Here is a 22,755-nt window from a genome sequence, read left to right on the forward strand (position 1 = left end):
GACCTCTCTCCCACCGTTTGGAGCATGAGCCTGCTTTCACGTTAACAAGAACTAGACAAGCTCTAAACAAGGGTTTTCCTGGATATGTGGAGTGTGGTACTGTAACTTTAAGAAGCTAAAGTTATGTTACTCAGAGGCTGTTGGAACTGAGACACTGAATGAAGCAGATTTGTCAAGCACTTTGTCTGTGATTACTGAATGCCCCAAGGTACCATGATGAAAAAGAAATTAAGAAAATAGCCTGAGTGGAAGAACAGAGAACTTAAAATCTCCACTGGAGCTGACGCTCTCTGGAAATGTGAAAGGCAACCAGTGGAAGTTCAAACAGTGATTCATTCTCTATCTGCCAGCAATGAATGCCAGTAAAAAGGAAGACAGACAGAAGGTAATGTTATTTTTTATTTTAGTGGGAGAATAAGAAGCACTGAGCCTTCACTTTTGCCTGAATAGTTCTGAGAAAGGGACCAACCAAAACAGGTTAAGACAGATAAGTCCTAGGACATGAAACCATCAGAACAAATTGACTTACTTCCTCCTGACAACAGTTGTATTGATATCTCAAGGGAGATATCAAGAGAGAGTACAAGGTACCTCAGAGACTAATAGAATATCGTTAGTAAATGTAATTAGTAGGGTGGTTATAAATATTTGAAGGTCTGTATTTATATAAATGTTGATTGTTCATGGTTGTTAAATTTGGCTGGGAAAGGAAGTTGTGGGGACTGTACTTTTTAAGATATTTAACACAGAGGCAATTGAAGCTGAGATACTGAATGAAGCATATCTCTGTACAGCAGCTTGTCTCTGAGTGACTGCTAAACACCACACAAAGACCCAAGTCTGCTGCAGTTTCCACGGTCTGCATCCGATGAAGTGAGCTGTAGCTCATGAAAGCTCATGCTCAAATAAATTGGTTAGTCTCTAAGGTGCCACAAATACTCCTTTTCTTTTTGCGAAGACACAGATGGTGAGTGAGATGGATGGAGGTACATATGTCTTAATTCACATAGGGCCAATCCAGGGCCCCTTTTAGCTGACACATCAGAGGCTTAATAGACAAACAATTGCTAATGCTTTTCATTTTCATCTACCACAAAGTGACTGAATTTTGACAAACATAAAAATTAAAATATATGCGCTACTAGATATCCATATTATGTAAATTGCACTTCATACTGCTCATCCGTCTGCCACCATCCGTACTAAGGCTGCTGACTCTTGGTTGTAGGCTACCTATATTTATTCATCTGTTTTACTCACCCATCTCCCAGGTTGTTTGTTTTTTAATTTGACTAGTCCTGCTGCACTTTCTAACTTCTATCCCCTTTCTAACAGCCAGTTAAAATATTTATTTCAGTTGTACCACTCAAGTGAATAAGTGCTGCTCAGTGTGAGCAAGGGTTGCATAATTGAGTGTTATGTCTAGTCAAATGTCTATCTCCTTCTCCTCAGGTCTGGCAAGAGAATTTGGTTTATGATGTTCACTAAAGGTATGTCTACATTCGGAGCTGGGGATGTAAATCCTAGCTGAAGGAGACATACCCACACTAGCTATGACCCAGCTAGTATGCTAAAAACAGAGTGTGGCTAGAGTGACAGCAGGGGCCCAGCTAATAGGCATGTACCTCAGGGTCGCTAGGCAATGTTCCCTCTAATTTTTGACAGGCCGTGTGCGCAAAAAATTTCTTCTGTGCAAATTGTTTGCTTCTGTGCAAATTTTTGTGCGCGTGGTGTTTTGCAGTGTGCGCAGGGTTTAGGATCTGTGTGCGTGCACACGCGCACAGCTTAGAGGGAACAGTGTGACTAGCTACTTGCACCACTGAAGCTACATTCTATTTTTAGCTATGGCTGTGGCTACATTCTATTCCCAGCACCAAATGTAAACACACCCTAATCTGATAGCAAAGATCCATTAATGTATCTCTACTTGAGAGAAAGTTAAATTGCTTATAGTTTTTTTGTTTGTTTTTTTGGTTTTCTTTTTAGTGTTGCATTCAATTTTGCTGTGGTCAGAGGAATAAGTTTCATGTATCTGACTTCTAGTTAACTGCAGATGGTCACGTGTTCAGAGACAGTGTTGTTTAGTCTTTACATAGAAAACGCAGGTCTGTGGAAAAAGCTGTTCTTACCACAGTGTTGTTTGCATGTTTAAGAACTTCCTCATTCTTTGTCTGAAATGGCTGCTAACTGCAGGGTAATGTAGTTTTACTATGGAGTAGAAAGATGAGCTTTGTGAAATTACTTTTAACACTGTGTCAGTGTTTGATGTTAAGGTCAATATGTGCCTAAGTTACTTTAAGTAACTGAGTTTGTTGTAATTCCAGTCTGTCACATTCTCTTGCTGCAGATGTGACACTGTACTGTGTAACTTATTTAATTATATAATTATATGTTTACTGACTGTTTGTCTTTATATTAGCAAAAAGAAAAGGAGGACTTGTGGCACCTTAGAGACTAACAAATTTATTTGAGCATAAGCTTTTGTGAGCTACAGCTCACTTCATCGGATGCCTGCAGTGGAAAATACAGTGGGGAGATTTATAGGCACAGAGAACATGAAAAAATGGGTGTTGCCATACACACTGTAACAAGAGTGATCAGGTAAAGTGAGTTATTACCAGCAGGAGAGAGGGGGAAGGAGGGAACCTTTTGTAGTGATAATCAAGGTGGGCCATTTCCAGCAGTTGACCAGAAGGTCTGAGGAACAGTGGGGGGGAATAAACATGGGGAAATAGTTCTACTTTGTGTAACGACCCATCCACTCCCAGTCTTTATTCAAGCCTAAGTTAATTATATCCAGTTTGCAAATTAATTCCAATTAATTAATTCCAGTCTTTATATTGTTGCAGTCATGCTGTGAATATTATATTTAGAATTTTTTCCATTGCTAATAGTTCTGTAACTTACTTGAATTTAATGCAGTATTTTGAAAACCCTGTTAGGATGATGTAAATTTAGAAAGCAAATTGCTTTGGCTTGCATTTTTAGGGACGGATCTTGAAAACTGTACTCATATGAATAAGAATTACTAACATGACCAAGAGTTGCTAGGTCAGACTCTTGTACTTAACTTTGTTTTTTTAAACGCTGCAGGTCTGTAGTTCTTTAGTCCTTTACCACGTGTAGTAATGCTATTGGTGCTTTCAGCTAGTGTCTTTAACCCTTGAGACTACGGATTTATATTGCGTGCATATGACCCTCTTAAACATTTATTTGGTCAGCAGCCTGGAAAAGATCAAAGTTCTATGGGTTAAACTACCTTCGGCAGCCTGGTGAACTGCTATTAGAGGGCAGAAAGCAGAACAAATTTTCTTCATGTGATAACCTCTTTTAAGACGTTACTGATTCAACTTTAAGTAAAGACTCATGCCTTGTGGCAGCAGCGTGTTAGGCGGAAAGTACCGTGAGTAATCAGCTCTGAACATTTTAGGAAAATATTGGGGGACAGTTGAATAATGAAGATATGATGATACAATTATATAGGCAGAGAATAGAACTATAAAATAGTATAAAATTGATCTAAAAATAATCTAATTATAATTCTTAACCTAAAGTTCCTTTCCCTGTAAGTTTGATAGGATAGTTTGTTAATATTTCCTCATTGAGATTTTTTTTTCAGTTAGTAAACTATGTATAAATGGCAAAAGAGAAATATCCACACTGCTATTAGTGGCATTTATGTTTGTTTTGTAGCTTTAAAATGGAAAATGCAAGGATAAAACTGATATTTGTGCTGAAAGACTATATAATGACTGTAGAATATTTTTTTCTCAGCGTTACTTAGTGTCCTTGAAGCAAATGCCACAGTCCTCTCTGTGTTCTCCTCATGAAGTTGTGTGAAGACAGCCCCAAGTCCATAATCAGAAGCATCAGTAGTCACAAGTGTGAGCAATGCAGGACTGAATAGTGCAAGTACTGGTCTATGTACAATCAAGTCTTTCACCGTTTTGAAACTAGCTTGCACTCCAACCCTAACCCCCAACCACAAAGCAGCTATGCAACAGCCCAGTTACAGTATCCAGAGAGAGAACATGTATAGATAAGACTGATAACATCAATGATAACAAACGGGCTTTTGTTTCATCAGCAAATTTTGCCAGCCGGTCTTTGCAGACTGTTTCGTTTTAGCCTGTTGTCATTGAATGGGCAGTTTCTGATGTGAGTTTTTTTTTTTTCCCAGGGGTGTAGTAGGATCACTCGCACTGTCGCTCTATTCTTCCATGATTTAATATGCCTTCGATGTCTCCTCACTCTGGCGTGACTCAAATCCTCTATCACACATGCGTGGTGCACTTGTGTGTTGGTGGGCAGACAGCTGCTGTATTTTCAACAGTTTTGATCTATTAGTGCTTAAACTGTGGAAGTCTGAACACTGCAGCATTTTAGCTGAACTCAGAAACTTTTAATATTAGATATCCTTGTGTATTGTGATAATATTGCAAATCTTTAGACAAACTTGAACCCCCCCCCAACCCCCCCCGGGGCAGATTAAATTATTTTTTTTGTCTACTGGCAAATCCATAAAAAAGCTGACCAGGCCAGTCAAATACCAGCTAGGCAGTAACCCCAGTTCCACGAGAAACATCACTTCTTTTCTGTTATAAAAAATAAATGCTGTCTCTAGAAAGCCAAATAGGCATCAGAAAGCTGAAGGAGCAAAAGTAGAGGAGGAAATCACATCACCGCAACTAAATTTAAAAAAATTAGCCTTGTTCTGATCATTTTTGTTTCAGTTAGTGAAAACTTGCCCCATTTTGACAGAATTCTGAAGTGAATTCATCAAGGAAGGATGAGGCTTTTGCATTAATGGGTCTCTCAATTTCAACTGGAGAGGAATACAGCACATATTTTTTTCAGTTAGCTGTCAATAATTGGGTAAAACAGTGTTTACAAAATTCTCAATAAATATCAGATAGGATATAACAAATCCAATGTTGAGAATTGTATGGAATAATTGCATGGCTCTGTTCAGCAGCAATTAGGATGCTCAATTATGCCATAAAGGCTGCACAGGCTTTCATGGTTTAGCATCCAGCAAGCCTAACTCCTATTCCAAAGACACAAACGTTTACTCATTCTGGTCTCAGGAACTCTGGGTTTCTGGGATTTCATTCCTCAATGGGATTTTGATTGATTTTATTTTGGTAGTTTTATCCTATTTTATAATGTTTATGACACATCACATACTTGCAAACAGTTATTATTCATTTATAGCATCTAGATATTTGTGGGTTTTTTTATTTGCTGTCAAAACTTGATATAAATAAGAATCTTAATAAATGGAAGTCATTGATCAGATATAGCAAAATGCAGCATTGACAGGGGACAAAGGACCTTATCCAAACTCTACTGGACTTAATAGAAAGACTCACTTTTATTTCTATGGGCTTTGGATCATGCCTCAAGTAGGGGGTGGGAGTAATATCATTTGCCTGACAAGCAAATATCAGTCATCTGAAGTACAGTGGTCATTAATTCAGGGTGATAACTATTGGGCATATATAGGCCTTATTTAAAAATAGCAAATAGTAAGGCTAAGGGTGAGATTTTATACTGTGCCTCTGAGAGGGGAAGAACAGACCTCGCAGCCTAGGAGAAAAGAGGTAGGTGGGGGTGTAAGGTGGTTTTAAATCACATTAGGCCTGGAGAGGAGGCCCCTGGTGTAATTTAGACCTGCCCCAGACACCTAAATTACAGCTGCCTCCTAGGGCTTCCCTATGGGACTCAGTGGTGTCTGAAGAAAAGAAATACTGGTGGCACCTTAGAGACTAACAAATTTATTTGAGCATAAGCTTTTGTGAGCTACAGCTCACTTCATTGGATGCATGCAGTGGAAAATACAGTGGGGAGATTTTGTATACACAGAGAACATGAAGCAATGGGTGTTACCATACACTCTGTAACAAGAGTGATCAGGTAAGGTGAGCTATTACCAGCAGGAGAGAAAAAAAAACCTTTTGTAGTGATAATCAAGGTGGGCCATTTCCAGCAGTTGACAAGAACGTGTGAGGAACAGTAGGGGGGGAATAAACATGGGGAAATAGTTTTACTTTGTGTAATGACACATCCACTCCCAACTGCCTTTTAGCTAAGACTGTAGACCAGACTCATTGTATCTCTCTCTCTAAGTGGTCTCAGTGCCACTGTGATCCACAAAGACTGAGACACCTTAGAATGTGATCCACACAAGGCAGAATTCTAGGTGGGGAGCAGCCTAAGCTAGTCAATGGCAGATGCTGACGAGAGGTGTGTTTGCTAAGCCCCACTGCTGTCTCAGATAGGTGCCTTCCTGCAGCCTGGATGAAAGCACCTATCTCCGCTTAGCGATCCATGAATGGGAACCCTGCTCCTGGAGTCAGAGGGCTTAGGAGCCTAAGCTGTTTCTTGCAGAATGAGTTACATGCCTGCCTCAGTTTACACAAGTCAACCACAGCAGGCAGTGCCTGCTTACAGCCCAGTGGCTAGAACACTTGCCAAAGAGGTAGGAGATCCTGGGTCAATTCCCTCCTCTGACAAAAGGGCTTAAACTGGGGTTTCCTATTTTTTCAGTCAAGTGCTCTAATCACTGAGCTATAAGATATTCTGACCTGTGGTTCCCTCAGCGTCTCCTGTTGAAGTTGTTCCAGTGTGGGTAAATAATGAAAGTGGGACTGGACTTGGGATCTCCTATCTCCCAGGTGGGTGCCCTAACCACTGTGCCACCAAATAATTCTTGTTCTTTCTAACCCATTTAAGTATGTATCCACAAAAGGACAATCATTGGACCAGAGAGTGTGAGAATGATTCTGTTGCCCAGTACTTAGGGCATCCACTTGGGAGGTGGGAGATCCTGGGTCCAGTCCCCCTGCTCCAAACATTTTCATTATTTATCCACAGTGGAACAGCATCAACAGGAGAAATTGAGGAACCACTTCTTCTGAGAGGAGGGTGTCAAGGTTCCTTCCCCACTCCGAACTCTAGGGTACAGATGTGGGGACCTGCATGCAAGAACCCTTAAGCTTATTCTTACCAGTTTAGGTTAAAACTTTCCCAAGGTCCTTTGCCTTGTCCTTGAACAGTATGCTGCCACCACCAAGCGTTTTAAACAAAGACCAGGGAAAGAGCCCACTTGGAGACATCTTCCCCCAAAATCCCCCCCAAGCCCTACACCCCCTTTCCTGGGGAAGGCTTGATAAGAATCTTCACCAGTTTGTACAGGTGAACACAGACTCAAACCCTTGGATCTTAAGAACACTGAAAAATCAATCAGGTTCTTAAAAGAAGAATTTTAATGAAAGAAAAGGTAAAAGAATCACCTCTGTAAAATCAGGATGGTAAATATCTTACAGGGTAATCAGATTCAAAACATAGAGAATCCCTCTCGGCAAAACCTTAAGTTACAAAGAGACACAAAAACAGGAATATACATTCCATCCAGCACAGCTTATTTTATCAGCCATTAAACAAAAGGAAATCTAATGCATTTCTAGCTAGATTACTTACTAACTTAACAGAAGTTCTGAGGCTGCCTTCCTTATCTGTTCCCCGCAAAAGCATCACACAGACAGACAAACCCTTTGTTCTCCCCCCCACCCCCTCCAGATTTGAAAGTATCTTGTCCTCTCGTTGATCATTTGGGTCAGGTGCCAGCTAGGTTACCTTAGCTTCTTTACCCTTTACAGGTGAAAGGGGTTTGCCTCTGGCCAGGAGGAATTTTATAGCACTGTATACAGAAAGGTAGTTACCCTTCCCTTTATATTTATGACAGAGGGGGACCCCTGTTCAAATCCTGTCCCCTCCCCTCCACCTCGGGCAGAGAATCGGGAATTGAGCTTCTGTCTCCCACATCCTAGGCAAGTGTTCTAACTACTAGACTAACAGTTATATTACCACCTCATCCTCTGGCCAGATTTTGAATGGGACCCGAGCTATAGGCAGCCTTAGCACAGCTACCTGATTGGGCCCTGCAGACAGCCTAGGTGGCCGAATGTCTGTCTTCCCCAGCTTGTGAAATGTTCTGGTTCTTAGGCACTGTGACACCTAAAGTAAGGCAACAGGGTGTATGCCCAGAGTAGAAACACAAGTGCCTGGGGAATTTTTACCCTAAAACCTTAGGACCAAGTGAGTTTAGGTGCCTACAGCATTTGGCAGCAGTTTTATGGATCACAGTGAAGCCAAAACTGGGCCTTAAGCTCCTAAACCCCAGACTTAGGCACTTGAGTGCCTTTGTGGATCCCCTCTAGCATCCACATGGTGCACTGTGACTATAAGATTTCATTTGTATTGATTTTGTGTCTGGCTGAGTTCTATCTATCTATCTATCTATCTATCTATCTATCTATCTATCTATCTATCTATCTATCTATCTATCTAATATGACCCCTTTCACTATAGTAGCCGTAGGTTTATGGAACAATAAAGCCAGATCAATAAAGCAAGGAATTTGCAGGAGGTTATTTGGCTATATGGTAGAATAATTTTTACTGGAGGTATATGTAGGTAAGAAGAGTGGAAGAATATAGGCCCAGTTCTCAATTGCACCAGAGTTCTGCTTGGTACAGCTGGAGGGGTTGGGGAAAGGTGGCTTTAAACCAGTTTTCTTTCCCTAATTCTCAGAGCTGATCTGGTCTAGTGTGTAATTGATAGAAGCCTTTCCTTTGGGCTGTTAAAGGGGGTGACGTAGAGTGCATTCTAGCTGCCTGGAGATTTCTTTAAACTGGGCCAATGCCCAACTAGCTGATTAAGTCAGTTTTTCCAAGTGCTCCTTGTGCTGCAGAACATAGCAGGGGTTCAGTAAGAACTGGCCCATAAAGTACATAATAGTTAATTCACAAAAAAGTACTTCAAAGGCAAATATTCTTTGACAAAAAATCTGTTAGGCCAAATTTTCAAATAAGCCTGTGAAAATGTATCAAAAATGTATTAAGGGTAGTTTTTTATGCTCCAAACACTTCACCTCTAGGTCTCTCTGTTTTTCATGTGAAGACTAGTGGGTTTGCAGATGTTGCATTTGTGGTTTGCATACTCTGGAAAATATGGCCTATCACATTGACTGCTTGGCCTGTGTTTTCCCCCCTCTTTCTCAGTGCAGAGCAAGTATAATGTTAAACACAAACTGTTATGTGGTCTAGTAAAAGTGAAATATCATTTCAAATCCAGTTCTAGAAAACAACACTTCCAATCATGCCTTTGTCTGCCATCAGTGTTTCCTTTTTCTTTCTCTCACTTTCATTATATTTTATTTATTTATTTCAGTAAGTGAAAAAGCTGAAAGTGTTTGAAGATTGCATAGACTGGAAAACAACTTCAAATGTAGCTACACACCTGCTCTCTTTCAGAACACAGATTGAAGAAACAATAAAATAATAATGCTGTCCCTGGCTTTGAGTTCTGCAAATGTGAATGACACTCTAGAACTTGTTACCGCTGTCAGTTCAGTGGTAGAATTTAGAAGCTGCTGATATAATTTAAAGAGGAAACAGCACTGTATCTGTATTTGGGGCTACAGCAATATGTTGTCTTGTAAATGCTTGAATTGATCAATTGTAGTTTGCCATCCCATTGAAATATTTCACTTTATAAAAGCTTGGAATAAAATAAATCTTCAATGTCAACTAAAGCAGCATTAGTGGTGTCTTATCAGCCCTTAGTGAATATGTATCCTGTAGAATTTAAACTATGATGTTTTTCATTTTAAGGTGAAATTGAATGACTGGAAAATGGATTCATCTTCTCATGGGTTCCCAGTGACTGTTTTAGAACAAACTGCCTCGCAGCTAGGATGCAATCCAGCGGATCAGAAACTTGCTTTGCACTTAGATGAAGAAGATGAACTGAAACACCTCCGTGAATGTTTCCATATTCCAAAAGTCAAGGATCTACCTCCAAGTGAGAATCATACTTCTATTGGGGAGTTTTACATCTTCTGCATATGTTTTTTCATAACTTTTCCATAATCTTTGGAAATTGTCACCTATAAGAAAATGGAGCAATTGCAGACATATCTGAGCACAGTACATCCTCAGTGTTGCTAAATCAATCCATTAGCTTATTCTGACACAGAATACTTTATGCTCTCATTCCCATCCTGAATTAAATGTGAAAATATAGTACTTACATAATGCTTATGCTGTCAGTCAGCTTCTTTGAACAATATAGTGACTGATTGAAAATTATAGGCAAAAGAATTTTTATCTAGTGGTAATGGAAGAGACCGTATATATGTTATGTTAGAGTATATAATACTTTATTGTTAGGACTTAAGAGGAAATTAATACAGGATCTTAAGGGAAATATACAGGGCTATCTCTTAAGAAAAAAGATTGATGTGGGCAAGTAAATCAGTACGAACCATTTATTTGAACAATTGCTCCTCTTTTTCTGTTCATGAATTGTCTGCAAATAGAGCAAGACTTTCCCAAATATAGTAATTCGAAATTAATCACTAAATATCTGAATAATTTTTTGGTCTGAAGTTTGCTTGTAAACAACTCGTTGTGAGCACTAGAAATTTAAACTGTTTTGATTGGATAGTCACAATGTGTTTCTGTTCCACTGATTGTGTCAACGTAAGTATTAGAATCAGGTTTCTTATGTGAAAACTCATAATTATACACTGAAAAGTCTCTTTTTATCAACATTTTTACAATATTCAATTAATATTCCCTGTTTTGTCAAACAATCCTGCCAGCATACACATTGATAGATACACATAGGAAGCAAAGGTGTGATGCTAAAAAAGAAAGAATGCTAATACTTAAATTCAAGTGAGTAATTGAAGAATAAAATAACTATTTAATTTTTTTGTATTATTTTCTCACTTCTATGAAAGGACTCTGAATTATAGACAGAGATGTGTAGCATTTGAATGTCAAGCTTGGGACCAGCTAAAGCAGAAATGAGTGACAAACTTATAGCTAAAGATCGAGCAAAAAAATTGGTACAATTTTAATAATGCATGCATCATCTTGACCAATGTATGTAGGGCAATGTTAATACCTTTTCTCATGATAGTAATAACAACAAAAAATCCCATGTAAGTCATTGAACTGCTGTAATAGTAAATTACTATTCAGGATGAATAATGTTATTGAAATATGACTCTTATTTTAAAACATGGTTCAAAAACATGGAAAACAAACTAACTTCCCCAAAGTGGTTACAGTAGAACCATCGTTACAGAAATGAATCCCTCTTACAGGAGACTTCCTATTCAAATTACAAAGGTTAGGAATGATAATCTGGACATATCCAACTGCTTCATATTGACAGGTGAGTAATTGGAGGCTATTACCGGTACTTGTTTTTTGTTAAGTGCCAGTAATAGGCTGAGTGGTGCACAAGACAAAACATAGACAGTGCCTGCCTTGAAAGTTTGCAATCTAAACAAGAGTGGACAGAAAGTACTGCGAAGCTCAGAGAAAGGCATGGGAAGGATATATGAGTTTTGTGATTATTTATTGTTATTTACTCTGTTCATATGTGCACCATGGATCTGGTAGCTGAATACAGGCACAAGAGTAAGTGAATATTATTTGTGGATGCAGTAATGGTAGTTTTGTAACAAAGCCTTTCAAATGAGGAATATTGTAAATGCTGCTATCCATAGGGGACATGTTGGAATTTTTTTTTAATTTAAATTGTGAATGTTTTAAATGGTAAATTTTACAATATGGTTTCTTATGAGAGGATTAGTATAAAATATCATTTGCAAAGGCTGGTGAACAGGTTTCTTGTTTTGCTGAGGATGCCTGATGATAATAGCTTCATTAATAATTCAGTTAATTTACCTCTTTTCCCAACTGCAACCACTCTTGTCCACAAAGGATCCTTCAGTTAGTAGTGACTGTCCACACAGACCCTTCACCCCCATGCAGCCAATACCAATGCCATGCTTGGTAGCAGGGTACTGTCTGAAAGGATATGTTGGTACTGAAATTCTATAAAGAGAAATCAAAATAATCACCTTTGCAGCACACCTACTATCATCTAAGTTTTGGTTTAGAAAACCAAATCTGTTTCAGATCTCCCAAGAGCAAGTCTAAGCACAAAGTGCACACCAGTTCAAATCAATATAATTCTGGAAGCTTCAAGGACATCATGCTGTTTCCTTACATGGTAAATCTGTGTAGCAAACTTGTTCCTTCCTGCTGTTGCAAGCTACCAGGAGACATTTAATAATTCAAGAAAAATTCAAAGCTGATACCTAGTAGATCTATAACTAGCTTCTTTCTGCAAAATGTGTCCATTATGAAATAAATAAAGCACTCTGTTTACCTTCAGTGTAACAACACATAGAAATAAATATTTGCCCACAAAACTGCTACCAAATAATCCACTGCATGCATGTTCCTCTGCAAGTGTGGGTAGAGGCGGCACATCAGAAAACACAGGGGAATATGGAGTAAAGGTGAGTCCCTGAACTGTGTGTTAGGTAGAGATCATGGTAGAAGACAGAGGGGATTCCATGAATCTCTGGACAAATTTATGAAAGTATTGCTGCTTTCCTACTCCTTCCTGCTCATCCTAAATACTGGCAACATGATTTGCTTCTGTTTCCATACTGTCATTAGATTCCCTAGCAAAGCTGCACTCTGTGACCCCTCTGATGAGTTACAGAGCATGGAGGGATATCCAATCTAGTTCTCTATATGTGCAGGTGGGGACTGATCTTTCCTCTCTTTGAAGTCAATAGGAGCTTTGTCACTGACTTCAATGGAAGTAGGATTGAGCCCAAATCATGGATATTTTAGTCTAACAGCAGGCTACATATTTGTTTGTGGTCCATCTGCTCTGAAATGGAGTTTGCACAGAGGATTTCTGGCAGATGCACATTTGGGGGATACTTCTGAACACCTGCTTTCTTCTCTGCTCCCATTTTGGGCTGATTACCCTACTTTTGTTCTTTATTTCCCCCACGATGCATAGCAGACAGGCGAATGGTTATGGAGCCCTCTCTCTCTTTGTCTCTGTCCCAAATATCTCTAGGGCACCTATCAGCTTAATATCTCAGCAACTTGGAGTCCAAGAAAGTATCTCTTTCTATACACACAACTATAAGGAGATTTCTATATTCTGTTTTCTCTGTTTTAACACACTTGTAATGTAATTGTTTCTCCCTCCCCACCCCAACCCCCAACTCCATTCACCATGGTATCTAGGCCCCAAGACTGCACTGTTACATATTTCGTTGATGGCACAACAACATACAAGGCAGTAAAAGTTTTAACAGTGTTCAGAACCCATTGTTCTCACACATCCTGAGTCCTCTATCTTTTTTTTTTTTTAAACTGTCATGAAATACAGCTCCTGTCCTGAAGAACAGCAGGGTAAAAAATATTTACATTGTATAGATATACTATAATGACTGATCTTTCTTGACATTTAGCTTCACGCATGAGCGGATCCTAGATAACTCGCTCCTGAAGATAAATGTCATTACAGATATTAGCCATCAAGTATTCTTTATATATTTACATAAAACATTACAATGAGGCTTTAACATAGTCTTGAAAGAGGGAGATGAGAACATCCATGGGAGACAGGTGTAATATTATGTACTCTAAAAAGTGTCAAATATCATAATGATAGTTTAACTTTATCATAATGTAAATTGTAATAACTGTTTACACTATATAAATCAAGTGAAAACCTGCCAACAGACTAATTCCTTGGCACGTTGCTCTGGGAGTCTGGCAAGCATATGGATGAGTGGAACAAGTGGAGTGAGATGACAGCAGAAAAGTTAGATAAATATTCAGACTTCTAAGCACTTCTTTCCATAGTCTCCATTATACTTGCTTTGTTGGGATGCCCTCAGCTTGAAACTGCTGGACTATACTTTCTTAAAGAAAATATCGAAAGGTTACAGTAAACCTCCTAATCTCTTCTTTGACCATCTACCCATCATTCTACAACAAGGCATATAACTATATCATATACCAGCATAGCCAGTAGCTCCTCCTTGGCTAATGAAAAAATTATATACTTCCCCTTCATTTAGACTGAACATCACTGAAAGACCACTTGCTCTTGGTCTTGGATTAAAGGTGACCTTAAATCATTAGAAACACATCTTTAAATTATATGTAGAGCAATGTTATACTTCCGTGTGCAAAAGGATATATGTTATTAAATCTGACCTGTTGGAATCATTCAAGTAGATGTGGAAACCACTTACTATATCTTATCTAATGAATTTGAATATAAATTTTATCTATTTCTTTTTTATATTGTATATATTGTTTTATATTCAGCCTTATGTAAGGGCACATGTTTTAATTGCAGTTGTCTCTTTGTTACTACTATGCTCCAGTGCTTAGCTACAGTCCTTCAGTATTTTGGAACACTGCATTACAGACCCACGCCTATCCCTCTGAGCCCCACCAGAAATAATTTGAGGGCCAATGGTGTGAAGAAAAGGAGGTGCAGAACAGCTACATAGAGAGCTAAGTAGTAGCGTAAGCTAATCAAATGAAGAGCTCTGTGAATGAAAGGGGAATAGTAGTGACTGGTGCAATGTCATGGCTTTACAATATGCTAGTCAGAGAAGTTGTGGAATAATTAATATGGGGCTGAAAAGCAAGCATAGTTGGACAGCCCCTACAGTGCAATGTGGCATTAAAGATGGCAGGGAAAGGGAAATTATCAGCATTTTTTGAGAGGAAAAAAGCCCAGGCCCAAGCCCTATATGCAGTTGATAACCAAAAAAAGAGAATCCACAGGATAACAGATGTAAAGGTAGAACAATGTGGGAAGGAAATAGGCCCAGCTTTCTGCATCAGTAGCCAATGGGCATTTGTCTGAAGAGAGGACTGTAGTACAGAGGAGCAGTTTAGCTTTTAATTCACTACCTTCTTTAATGTTTGATTGGAATTTAAGGCGTACTAGTGAGATTTACAGCTCTAAATTCTGAATAAGATTCTTTTCTCTAGTCTCAGTGAGACTATTATTGTCTTCCTGGATAACAAAGGAACAGTTAATAGAACCAATTTAGAAGTCTGAATAATATTTACACCACTCTATCGTTCATGTTAAAAAGAATGTGCATGAAAAACAGGCACAGAGCATCTGTAAAACAGATTAGATTAAAATTGCTGTCTGATTTATGCTTTTTAAAAGACTTTTAAGGTTTAATTAAGAAGTTACCCAAGTTGTCTTTACCTCTGACAAATGTGCTAATGGTTCAGTTCAATGAAGTATTGCAAAACCAAGCAAGAGATATTTTCTAGTCATTTAATCTATTTTTCTATAGCCCTAAAATCAAATCACTGCACAAAGGAATGTAACCTTAACGTGTGTTTCTAGCATGTATTTTAATACATTTATTTGATCTTTTCATTGATTAGGAAATTGGTTCTCTTTGGAGTGGATGGGGATGATACTACTGTCTGAATAATGGTACAGTTATAATTGAGCTGTTTTATTTTTTCCCCTCTCAGCCGACTCAACTTTAGTGAATGAAAATGAAAGCTGCATATACTTTGCTGGGAATTCTCTTGGACTTCAGCCAAAAAAAGTTAAAGCTTACCTGGATGAAGAGTTGGATACGTGGGCTAGAAGGTAAGTAATTAAAGGGTATGTAAAACATTAACCATCATTGCTTCAGGGGGCAACCTTTTATCTTATCTGGAGAACTAGCCTGAAAACATTTTATCAGGAGAATATTATGTTCAAACCATTCCCAAGACAAAGATAAAGCACATTCAGTCTCTTCCTAGCAAAATTTAAATCTTCTTTAGAAGGTGTGAGCTGGAAAATAGGCAAAGAGAAACTTCCAGGAGACCATTTTAGCCTGGTTTTCATTGGTTAAGCCAGAGGGAGGCTCCCATTTGGCTCACCTGGAAGATCTTCAGATTACAGACTTCAACTTGCTCCATTCAAGCTCTAGCTGTGCTTACACAGAGAGCACACATGCTCATATAATTATGGGCACTTGCCAATATACATGGTACAATGTCAGTTCCCATGATGTTCTTATTAGTGTTCCTCATTGCTCATAATTCATCCCAACAATCCTTAAAATAGGCAAACTCCCATTGAGATGGCCCTCAACGCAGGTAGTATGGCTGCCAGTGTTGGCTGTTCCCCCAGCTGTTCCTATACCATGCCTGAAAATTCATTCTGTACGGGAAGAACAAACTTTCTGTCCATGGCAGAGTCTGAGCAAGCAGCCGAACATGGATTAGAACTAGCCCCACAGTGTGGACCTGGCATAAGAAAAGATGGATAAATTACAGCACTGGGGACTTCACAAACATCTCCATGTGCTGCTTAAAAGGGGAATTTATTAGAAACTAATTAAACTTGCAATTGAATAATAAATAATAGTAAGGCAGCGGCAGCTGGGCTCATGATTTGTGCAGCTGTATTGAGAACAATGATGTTCAGAGACAACAGCTATATCAGGTGACTAAAAGGGGACCTCCTTCTGATGCAGCTAGTAGTCCCACTGCTATGAGTAGAGAGTCTCTCTGCACATTACAGCTCTGCTAACCACACTGCATATGCTACAGTAAAAGTGTAAAGAGCCGTACAAAGTAGTGCAAGTGCTTCCAATGTGCTTTTGATGTTGGAACACCTGGAGAGTTCCCACCATCAGTGGCCTCACTAAGGGGACCAGGTTCACTTTAAAATTGAAGAGGAAGAGAAGAGACAGAATGGGGAAGAAGTTAGAGGAGTTAGAGGGAGGGAATAGGAGAGAGACAAAAGACAGAGGAGAAGATTCCCAAAGACATCTCTGAAGTCTGTCCCTTCCTTTCTGTCTTAGCAGCCAAATCCCTTCTCCACACCTTTATTATCTGCTGCTTCAACTACTGCAATCTTCTAGTGTTTCTTCATACAAACTTTTGTATTAAGGCTAGTCAAAATTTTTCTATCCTTTTTTCTTTTACCAGGACTTGCAGCTAAACAAGTATTTTCAAGGAAAGTCTATCATTTCTGTGAAAATTTTAATTTTATTTCCACTAGAAAATTCAGCATTTTTTCCCTGTGAAAAATCAAAATTTTCCATGGGGAAGTGGGGGCCCTATTTTTCAACCTGCTCTAATTTCTGTATCTTCTTTTATGGCACATTCAATCCTGCCTAAAAACTTACTTGTGAGACATGTGGGGAGAAAATATATGAAACTAGAGAGAGAGAGAAGGAATTGAACTATTGAATTCTCATGTTACCTTATTGCCACTCTTTTCCTCCCTCTCCTCTTCCCTAAGGGATTGTCAGGTAAATTTAGATAGTATGCTCTATGGAGCATAGAATCTTAGCCTGCTTTCTGAAGTGTCCAACAGATACCTGGGCAACTGCCACAGGGGAGAGAGGGAAGGGATGCATAATAATGAGGGAGTGGAGATTAGAAGGGAAGAGAATAATCAGATGACTGAGTTATTTGGGAAAAGAAGAAAAAAGGACAGTTTTACTGGGTAGAGTATATTGACCTTAAGAACCCCTCAGTGCCAATGGCTAAAAGGTTCATTGTTCCATAACAGAAACTCCTAACAGGCCTGGCAGACTCACTATGCTGGACACATTGCTTTCATGATATTTATCCAAAGAGGGTCAAGGGGGAGGTATCTAATACATATTTGTCATACTGATTCTCATAACCATTGTGAGGTGTATGTACAGATGATATTTAAGCAGTTGTGTATACGTACTGAAATTATGTTTTAAAATCTGCATCCAAGGCAGAGATGACAAACATGTTTTGGAGCAAACAAAGGACTTTGATTCACCTGTCTCTCTGTCAGCCATGTAGATTAAGCATTATAGGCAAAGTTCTCTCTATTTTTTCCATCCATGTGCAGAATGAATTTTGTTATGTGCAAACAAAAAACCCTAGATGATATACAAACAAAAAACCCTAGATGATATAACTTTAAAAAATCTATATATATAACCATGACAAAGCTGAGGCAGCCCAAGAGAGAAAAGCTGAGGCAGCCCACAGACCGCTGTGGTGGAATAATGACACTAGTGGGAGCTGTGGTCACACAGAGGGATGATTCTGTCACCTGCACCAATCTCTATGGGGACCTCACAAACCCTGCAGTAAGGAGTTAGGGAGAGATAGGTTTGGGGATTTGAAGAGGCACGCTCAGCCCTGGGGCTGTGGCAGGGAGAGAGGACTCCCCCAGCCCTGTCTCCAGCAGCAGCCCTGGCTGGCGTAAACAGGTGTCTCTCCCCGCAACCACCCCGGAGCTGGGAGAGACAGGCATCTCTCTCTGCAGCCACCCCAACAGGAGACTACAAGATACTACAAAATAAACCCCAGGGGAGGAGGGGCACATCCTGACTCTGGGGACAAAATAAAAAACTTTGGGGGTATAAGACAAAGGGAAAAAGACACCATTTTTTTCCATTCACTGAGGCATGAATGCTTGGATCCTAGTTTGACTGAAACCCAGCTAGCTCTGCAAAAGACTGAATCCTAGGGGAAAATCTCCTTTATTAAATAGGAAAGGTAACCATAGAGAAGCGTAGACCCAAGTTTGCTTTTTATGTTGTTCCTTTTTACGTAATCCTTTGTTTCTATTGTCCTCATTGGCTATCTCTTGTATCTTATCCTGTGATAATTAACTTCTGGGTGTTTTCACTATAAATGTATCAGTGCAGTAATGTTCTATTGGAGCTGAACTTCCATTGACTCTAACAAGCTGGTGTGTTAGTTTCTTCGGGGACCTCTTACCTGGTAATTTCTGTGAGTGTTCAGTGCTTAAAGGCTGGACACTGCAAGGAGCACTCCGAGCACGCAGGGATTGGTGTGTACCTATCACTAGCCTGCACAGAAAAAGTGAAGTCTGCAGAGACCTGGATGGCAGTGCTCGTGTGACCAGAGGCTTTTGATTTCAGGGAGCTGAGCTACTGCAGGCATAGAAAAGAATGCTTCATACTGAAGGCAGGTAGTGGTAAGGTGCCTCAGAACTCTGGGTACCCCTGGGGCACCTCACAAGGATATGACTGGAACAGATATGAGTTCCTGGTGAGTGGTCATAGGAAAGGTGGGGAGGTTGACTGGGGAAAGTAGGTTCTACTAATTGGATAAATTTTCTACAATAGGCAATTGGCTGCTACAGAAGCATAATAATATACATTACACTGTAAATGTGGAAACGTTGCACTTCCTTGTTTTACTCCTTAGAAGATGAAGTATAATAAACCTGGCTTAGAACTTATAATAGCTAGTTGCATTCTTATGGGGAGGAGGGAGTTGTTCTGAATGAATTTGAACTTTGTGAAGCACTCTTTCCTCTTGGCTATTCATTCAGCACAGCTCTGCAGTTTCTGTATTCATTTAAAAAAATTGCAACCCTGTCCATTTCTGTATGATTATTGTACTTTATCACGGAAACGGCTGACTTCTTTCAAAAGGTTAAAGTCAGATAGCACTCTTCTCTGTAAAATGATGCAGACAGAGCATATTTCAGCTCCCTCACTGTCCCTTTTTGTTGGTTTGCTTTCCATTGTTCTGTTTGTCTTTGTGACAATGAAGGATTTTTCCCCGTTTAATGAATAGAAAAATCCAAAAGGAAAGGTGATGCAGTATGAGGTTCCATAATATCAAAAATGCCTTCACAACAAAACCTAGAATCTTAGAAAAAAAATCTGGGTAAATATGATTTCAAACCTCTGAATAGAGGGAACAAATCTACAGGCTTCTTGTGAAAAAATACAATTTGGCCCAAAACACCTTACTCAGTAAATAGCAGAAAGTTAAAAAAACTATATCACCGTGTTAGCTATAGAGACACCTAAGGCAACTGAGAATGTCAAAATAAGGTCAATACAAAATAGAACAGAGTAGAGAAGCTTATACTTGGAGAAGCCAGCATGCAAAAGAAAAAAAAAAGCAATAAAAATAGAGCGTAGATAGTTGAAGCCATTCAAAATGGTTTATGGTACCTTTTACCTTTAGGTTACCAAGCACAACTAGGTAAACTCCAGGCCAAGTAAGTAGTGTCAGAGGGTTGTTACAACTGTTGGCTGTTTAATGGCCTATATGTTGGCAATGTAAGATTTTGCAGTGGGGGATGAGTGTGGTAATACAACTAAATAAAAGGAATCAAATAAGTAGCATCATGCAAATTAGATGTATCCTTATGAAAGCAAGTAAATCTATATTTTACACAAGCAGTACTCTCAGGGATCTTGGCTGTCTTGTAAAGCAGTACTTCACCTTTTCTATCAGGTTGTTAGTGTCTTTGGTCTTCTTTCAATAAACTTCAAAGCTAGTCCATTCAAACTGTGCTCACTCATTGTAGTGCCTTGGTTGTTTCTCAGGTAAGCAAGAGCGGCAAAGGAACACTGCCCAGTAGCAGCAAGAATAGCGGCAGAATAGCAAATATCTTAAGCTGTACGTGATTAAAGCATCTAAACAGATTAGGGTCTGGGGAGAGACTAGAAACTTCTCCTCTCTTGCCTTGGTTCTCTTTACCCTTTTATGTTGGCCCTTTCCAACTTGCTCCATGTCTTCTTCTGTTTCTTTCTCCTTTTCACTGGCCCTGTCTCCTTTTCTTCTCCTAGGTCCTTTGCCCCCATTCACTTGCACCCCCTTAACTTTACTGTCCCTTTCCTGAATCCCTTATTATTTATTTTCATTTATACAAACAACTAAAAGGTGCCCATCTCACCCTCTAGGCATCCTAATCGGACACTGAAAAATAATTAAGCAAATATGAAAACAGGGAACTAACAGCAATCCTCCCAAATATCGTGGTAACTTAATTACACCACACAGCACAGCACAGTGATGAAAAATACTCCATCCTCCCTAAATATTACTCTTCTTGCAGCATCCACTTTCTAAAAATGGGAAAATGAACCTTGTAGTGCTCTCTGAAGATCAACAAATTCAGACTATTTCTGATGAAGTGAGTGGAAGCAAGTTTCTAAACTCTTGATCATTGTTGGAGAACACCCTGCCACCAGCAATTATCAGTAGCAACTTAAAGATCTGCTGCCCATCAGCATAGACACTTGGTGGCAAGAACTGAACTCAACAAAATGATGAAGATTTACACTTACTGAGGAGGTCTGGCCATTGATGTTTATCCATTGCTAGGAGGAGATTCTGAACCAACCATGTGTCACACACCACCTCCATATTGGGGCACATAACAAAATTTATTCTGCAGATGGGTGGGAAAAATTAGAGGTAACACTGGTCACAATCCCAGTTTAATGGGGTCACCAGGGCCGGCATTAGACTTGCTGGGGCCCTGGGTTGAAGCCTAAGCCCCATACCCCCAGGGACAAAGCTGAAGCCTGAGGGTTTCAGCCTCAGGTTACAGCCCCCCCCCCCCCCCCACACACACACACACACCTGGGGCTGAAACTATAATCAAAATTTAAATATATGTGTTGGCTCATAAAATAACTGGCATAAAACACTGGCAAAGGAAGATCCTTCCTTTTGTTTGTAGATGATTGGGACAGGACAAGATTCTCTCTCTCTCTCTCTCTCTCTCTCCCTCTTGTAAAAGGTTGGATGAGACCAGAAGACCCTTGAAGTTGGAAGTTTAAAGTTCCATAGGGAAATAATCAATCAGCTGGGGGACAGCCCCCCAAAAGTCTTAAAGGGAAAATGGCATTAAGATGTCATGCCAAATTGCAAACAGACAAGCAACTGCATAAATACTAATTTGCTCAGTGAGAAACTCACTGTAGTCTACACAATGGTTCTCTATCAGCTTTTCTCCTGAGCTTTGATAAACCAGGCATGCATTCATTTATTCGGGTACCTCCACTTAAACCTCTGTCACTACCTAAGGGTAGAGTAGAAACAAATTGAGACAGTAGGCTATCTATGTCCAATGAGCGGAATGCCATGAGAACTTCAGTTGTTACTATATCCTTAAAGATTATTATCCCCAGTGTCTACCAGACTTGGGAATGGGGTGGCATAATATGCAGAAAGATAAATTCTCTGAGGCAAAGCATAGAATTTTACAACCTAAGTGTAATAGAACGTATTGTGCCATCAGCAAAGGCTACGGAGTTCCATGTGATTAAAATAAAAAAGGAGCCAAGAATATGCCTTTAAGTACCATTTTAGCTGTAATAATTTTTGTCTCTTAGCATTTATGTTGGCCATCAGGAAAGAGACAGGCTGAAAGCTGTTCCATAATAATATGAATAATAATAATGAATACTGCTTCTCCCATTCTCCATTATGCTTTTATTTCCAGGGTTTTTTTTTTCTCCCAAAATAAAATAAAAAAGTGTTCAAGGTTCATATCAGTTTTCTGGGTAAACTGGAAGTTAGTTCTGGAATTCTGATACAGAGTTGAATGTTGGGGAAGAGATCTTTCACCAGTAAATTCACCTTAGGAGGACATTAATGTCTATCGAAGGGAGAAAGCTAAAGAAAGAAGAACATCCCATAGGTTGTTGTCACTTTCCACTCAACCATGTAAAGTGTGCCCTTTTCAGAACTGCAAATCCAGTGAGGACAGGGAGGTTATTCAGCCCATGGAAAATCCTTCTGTTTTCCCATCAACAATCTGTATTGTTAAAGCTTGCTTGGTTGCTATCCTACCATAAAGATGAGTTTTGAAGGGAAGTTAGTGATGGCTGTCTACCTGTTATCCTCTGCACAGAGACAGAGAGAAATTGTTTAATGGACTGAGCCCAGCCTAGGAACTCCTTCAGATTAATCCTCCTGGCTCTGAGACTGACTTCTTCTGCCCCAAAACCACTGGTCACTTAGCATCTCTGCCTCAGTTTCCTCATCTATCAAATTGGAAATATTACTTACCTACAAGAACTGTGCCTATTACAAT

The 22,755-nt window shown here is 39.5% G+C and overlaps 1 protein-coding gene across 10 annotated transcripts in view; it reads left to right on the forward strand.

Moving 5' to 3' along the window:
* Positions 1–2,111: 2,111 nt before the first annotated feature.
* Positions 2,112–22,755, forward strand: part of KYNU (kynureninase) — a 90,410-nt gene continuing 69,766 nt past the window's right edge. For 7 of the 10 annotated variants that reach the window (XR_012154227.1, XR_012154228.1, XR_012154230.2 and 4 more), the window contains exons 1-3: positions 2,112–2,194; positions 9,678–9,867; positions 15,420–15,540. Coding sequence is in view for 7 of the 10 variants with exons in the window: in XM_073305393.1 (XP_073161494.1) it covers positions 2,177–2,194; positions 9,678–9,867; positions 15,420–15,540 (329 nt within the window). In the remaining 3 variants the exon portion in view is untranslated. Of the gene's footprint in view, positions 2,195–3,147; positions 3,404–3,774; positions 4,159–9,677; positions 9,868–15,419; positions 15,541–22,755 lie in introns of those variants that run through there. The other 3 variants (XM_073305389.2, XM_073305391.2, XM_073305390.2) reach the window with 3 other exon arrangements.

Source organism: Lepidochelys kempii, chromosome 11, assembly GCF_965140285.1.
Source record: "Lepidochelys kempii isolate rLepKem1 chromosome 11, rLepKem1.hap1, whole genome shotgun sequence".
Lineage (NCBI taxonomy): Eukaryota > Metazoa > Chordata > Testudines > Cheloniidae > Lepidochelys > Lepidochelys kempii.